At 42.5% G+C, this 5,531-nt stretch overlaps 1 protein-coding gene across 1 annotated transcript in view; it reads right to left on the reverse strand.

Moving 5' to 3' along the window:
• Positions 1 to 5,531, reverse strand: part of ccdc135 (coiled-coil domain containing 135) — a gene marked incomplete at its 5' end in the record, with an annotated part of 9,550 nt that overhangs the window by 801 nt on the left and 3,218 nt on the right. Inside the window, 9 exon segments of the mRNA XM_035657025.1 lie at positions 15 to 154; positions 1,058 to 1,252; positions 1,489 to 1,599; positions 2,682 to 2,792; positions 2,894 to 3,109; positions 3,836 to 4,044; positions 4,335 to 4,463; positions 4,583 to 4,711; positions 5,190 to 5,259. Coding sequence (XP_035512918.1) covers positions 15 to 154; positions 1,058 to 1,252; positions 1,489 to 1,599; positions 2,682 to 2,792; positions 2,894 to 3,109; positions 3,836 to 4,044; positions 4,335 to 4,463; positions 4,583 to 4,711; positions 5,190 to 5,259 — 1,310 coding nt within the window.

Genomic DNA, 5,531 nt, shown 5'->3' on the forward strand with positions numbered 1-5,531 from the left:
GTGTGAGTACGTACATGATGAGCCGTTTCTTGGCGATGTGTATTTGCAGTGTTTTCTCGGCGCAGTAGGTCTGGTACTCATCCTCCTGCTTCCCCGTCATGTTGAGCTGGTTCTGCTGGTACCACTGCTGTTTCTGCTGCAGCTCCTGAGTCTCCTAAACACCGATTGTTGTCAACATGTTAGCGTGCACACAAAAAACAGCAGAGTTGTAGTGTCTCTAATGCCGTATTTACACTACGACACTCGACTTTGTGTTCCACTGTAGATAGTTCAGAGCTCCCACTCTTTGTTTGGTTGTTTTACTTGACAGTACAGGACAGCACTTGCTTACAAATGGACATATAAGCTGCGATTTTGGGGCAAATTGACTACATAAATTTGGTTACATCCCATAAATAACAGTTCAAATCTAGTAGAATTTATTTTCCAGAAAGTTAAATTGTTTATTACACGTACAATTAACATCAGTGTGCATGTATTTATAACTCACAGCAACAAGACATTTGATCATTAATAAGCTGTATGTATGGAGATTAAATTAAATCTTTGAGTGAGAAGCTAAAATACAAAACTCCAGGACAACAGAGAATATTTCCAGAATATTTGATCATTTTAATCAATTTCCTGGTGTTTCCATGACTGGAAAACTAGTCTCTAAATTTCCAGCCTTTTCTGGACGAGTGGGAACCCCGTAGTACTTTGGATGGTACCTCCTCTACGTAGGCGGAGCTGATCGTCATAGCGATGCGGTTGGAAAACAATACGAGAGCTTCACTTCCGTCGTGAGAAGCTGCAGCCTTTATTCATTCACAAATTATAACCTACATTGTACATGTACTACCAGATTGACAACTTCTTTCTTTCCTTTTCCCCCCAAAAAGTTGTTGTCACTATCGGTTTGTTTAGTGGTCTGCTGTGTTTTCCCTTCACCTTTTAGTATCAGCTCGCTCGACCGAGGTGGTACCACAAACAGCACCAGGTAGTATCCACAATGGCAAACCCAAAGAGCGAGTGGAGTCGAGCCGTAACATTCATCATGAGTTAACTTGTGCTGTACCTTTTCGTAGCGTTCCTGAATGAGGTTGGCCTGCTCCACCAGTCTCTCTTTGAACTCGGCCAAACAGTCCTGGTAGATCTGCCTGGCGTCTTCGGCTCTCAGAGTCTCTGTGTTGTCCAGCCGGATCAGGAGGGGAGCCAGGATGTCCTTCTCCTTCTCCTGCAGCCACTTCTGCTCCTCCACAGCCAGACGCTCCTGCAACAGCACAGATACGGCGAGACATCACGGACGGACTGTTTCGTGACTGTTTAAACTGAATTACATTGAATGGATTACATGATTTTTATTTATAGGAAGGCAGCTAACTGTTGATATACTGGATGTCAAATTGGGAATCTGATTGGTTTCATGCAACGGACAACCCTCCAACACAACTGGGTCCCATGTATTGTTTTAGTATGCATGTGTGGTTGTGTGTGTGTGTGTCCCACCATTTCCTGTCTTTGACTGCGGGCCCTGGCAGCTCCTGTTGTCGTCCATGGTGAGAAGTGTAGCTGAATGTCTTCCTCCTCCTGCTTTCTGCATGCCAGAATGTCTTTCACCTACTCGCACATAAGTGGCAGAAGAAGTATCCTTAACTTAAGTAGCAAATCCTCAACGTACTAACTTAGAAAATAAACTCAAGTATCGTGGAGCTGTTCATGGGGACCTTACTGGGGATGAACGGGGAAATGTTTGACTTAAGGAGCTGGCAATGTCTATATCAGGGGACATTTGGGAACCAGCAAGTGAGTAAAGAGTGGTGTCACAGACCAGTGGAGTGGGTGGAGGTCAGACTGTAAAAGACACTTTCCAAGTTCAAATATTGTCTTTCAATTAAATCGAGAGGCGGGCTTTACTTTACCACTTCCTGTTCTGATGCCGGTGATAGGAACGGTGCGATAATGACAAAGGCAAATGAGAGTTAAATAATTAATTAGTAATTCAAGGTCACCCTATAATTCAAATACTAATCGGTGAATCTCTCTGGTGACTGTGATGCCGTTTAATGTGCCAATAAATAGGCCAGCTAGCAGTTACGTTCACAGCCCAGCACTCTTTGCCCAGGTGTGTTTGAAGCGGTCGCACGTCAGCGATGCGTCTCTGTCTGATGTATGAAGTACTGGTCAGTGTTAGAGGAAGAGCAGCAGGCTGTACACCTCCAACCTCTCAGCGAGGTAATTAACTCCTTTCACCGTGTTCCTCCAAAATCAGATCACGGTTACTCACAGAAAAATGGGAAAAGGAAAACTGTTGCCTGACTTCTTTATTTAAACGATAATAGTTTGTTTAGCTGCCATAAGTATTCTGGGACCTGTAGTATTAACCAGGTGTTGATAATGGTGCATAGAGAGAATTCTTTAGTTAAAGATCCCCTCCTGACATGTATTAACAAATATACAGATAGTCTGACTGGATCAATGATATGTGTCTGTTTCCACATTAAAAGCCTTATAAAGTCATCTACTCCTTCTTTGCAGAATCTATGAATATGCAAATGTTGTCTGTAAGTCCAGCCCTCAGTGTCTGCTCAGATAAATTGTGGCCCTTGGACAAATAAAGATCCCTGAAACAGAGGATCAGACCTCTGAAATGGGACACAGCTACACTGATATTCCAGGTGACACTGAGGGAAACATGTTACCTCCATCTTAGAATCTTCGATTTGGAGAAGCACCTTCTCTTCATCCTTCATCAGGACCACCAGCATCTCACACAGAGTCAGGGTGCTTAGAGGCTTCTCAGATGGATCCACCTGAACCCACACACACAAACAGATGCACAAATGTTGTTATCAGAGCGTATGATCCCAGACTTTTACTTTGAAAGTCTGTGAAAACTACTTGTTGTCCGCACCTGGAAGCTGGAGACCATGTCCGGTGTGAAATCCTCTGCCTTCTTTTGTTCCGTTGACTCTTCTGGTTTGATGAAGCTCCTCCTTGAAGGGATAAATCTGTGATCCTCTAAGTGATAGGTCACCTCTATCCGTCTTTGGGTTATTAGGAACACTCGCTCGGCCACGTCTTCGCTGGCCGGTTTGGATCTGTTCCTGTGGAAACGCTCCACCACTTTCTGTTGGCACACACAAATGCACATAAGCATGAACACAATATGAAGAACATCCTCTGTGTTAGTGGGGCTCACTCTAAGCAACAAAGCCTCCTCTCAGCCTTAAAGTCCACTGGCTGCTGATTAAGTTTACAACAGACTTCAGACTTACTGTTTACATCTACAGCCTCACATATTTACGAGTTAAGTAACACTGCGGTGAAGTACTTCAAGTCCATGTGATGTGTGATCCTGGCATTAAGTCTTTGTAAGACTGTATTCATGCTGTCAAGGATCAAGGACATTTTTTGCAGTGTCACACACAGAAAAAGATCATTAAATTTATATTAGAACAAATAAAAAACAGAATAAAGTCATAATATTACGAGAATAAAGTAGTAATTTTATGATAACTGTCAGCCTGTTGGCTGAGCCAGCAAAACTGTTTAATTTATTCTCGTAACATTAAGACTTTATTCTCATAATATTATGACTTTATTCTCTGATATTACGACTTTATTCTCGTAATTTTCCCAAAACAATAAAATATTTTTTTCTCTTAGTCTTGCCCTAATACTCTGTAGTAGATAAGAACTACAGTGAGCAGCTGTTTCAGCAAATTACTGAGCCTTTAAAAAGTCAAACTATATATTTAAGAGGTGTTTTTAAAGATTTGTGTCTTTAGTAGGAACCAATGGGCTTGAAGCTGAGAGCCACAGACAGAAAGTCAGAAAGTACTGACAGACAGACCTGTGCTGGTCGGAGATCCGGATTAAAGACTGAAAACCGGATGTGTCGACTGAAGACGGTGTGCCGGTAGTAGAGGAAGTCCTCCCGGCCCTCAAAGATCTCCGTCATTTCATCCGGTAACTCCATCCGCCGCACCAGATTATCAGCACGAGCACTGTTGAACGCCATCTCGCGCTCAGTGTCAATGCTCCAGGATATGTACCTGTGAACTGGAACACATTTTCTTAACTAATAGATATCACCAACAAAACTTTCTCAGTTGATTACCTACAATGAGACAATGATTTTTTATATTACAAGATTTTCTAAAACTACAAAACCTGCTTAGAATTATTAGTTTGAAGTGTGATGTGCTTTTTACCACGTGTACAAGATTCATAAGTAAGAAGGGTGGAAGAAGAAATAACGATAGGAGGAAAGGGATGAGATTTGATCCTTCATAAAACAAGTCTTAGGTGATGTGAGGTTTTAACTGGACGGCGGCAGAAAGCAGATTTACATAGAAGGTGGAAACTTCGTCCACGTTTGAAGCGCTCTATGGTGAAGTTGTCGACCTTGTTGACCTCCCTCTCCTCCAGGTGGTCCTTTCTGTGTTGATACCGTTCCTTCACCGTGACGACCTCAGTGCCTTCAACACACACACACACACACACACACTTCATGTTATGCACAAATTCAAAACACATAAATTAGCACGTTTAGCGCTCTGCTGTTAGTAAAAATGCCCTAAAAGCCTGTTTGTCTCACAGTCCAGGTCTTTGTATGCAGTCAGTCGTGTGACCAGGCCGTCTGACTTCAGGTATGGTGCAAACCTCTCCAGCTTTGCTTTTCTGTAGCAGGTCACCTTCTGTCCCCCCAGCCAGCGATTCTCCAGGTCTGAATAAGAAAAGAGAGGCGGCTGTTTGTGGAGGTTTTTCTATCGGCCGTAGAGATGTCTGCCTTCTCTCCAGTACAATGGAACCAGATTGAGCTCAAAGCGCCAAAGAAAAACAACATTTCAAATACTCAACAGCAATGTCTCTTTCCAGAAATCATGACCTGATTACTCAAGATGATCCACAGACGTTGTTGTGAGCAGTTTCATTTAAGAACTATTTTCTTTCCAGACGGACAAATCGCACTACAGGTGAGAGGAAAAATCTATTTTTTTGATTTTGATGTGAACTGTTCCGTTAAGTTGTTTTATGTTTTTGTCTGGATGCTTTAATGTTTTGTCAGTTTTTGTGCTCTGATCCTGAAGAAATGATTCCTTCATCTTTACAGACTGAATATAAAACACTAATTAGATCTTGAACATAAAGAGTGTACAGGCTCTCACCATCAGATAAATCGTGCTCCTGTGGAGTTACTGTACCTTTTTTCGAGATATTGATGTAACTGACCCAGGATCTCGGCATCTCAAAAACTCTGGGCTGCTCCTCGTCCTTCAACACGAGCACAATCACAATACTGAGTTTACGGTTAACGTCATTCACGGTAAAATCAAGTGTTTCATTGAGCTGTAACTCTGTAAACTGTGTAAACTCTGTAAAAGGATGGCTTAAACTGATGTTTCATAATGAAAACTGGACTGATGTTGAGGTCATCATCTGAGTTATCCTGACTAGATAACTGAATGAATCCTACAAAACGAAGCAGAGGCAGGTCCAGAACCACTACTACTAGTCTTGGCTGCGCGGTGTGGGTCTGGCGTTGG

The sequence above is a fragment of the Morone saxatilis genome, unplaced genomic scaffold, assembly GCF_004916995.1.
Source record: "Morone saxatilis isolate NCDOM2014 unplaced genomic scaffold, NCSU_SB_2.0 Contig15, whole genome shotgun sequence".
In the NCBI taxonomy this organism is placed as follows: Eukaryota; Metazoa; Chordata; class Actinopteri; family Moronidae; genus Morone; species Morone saxatilis.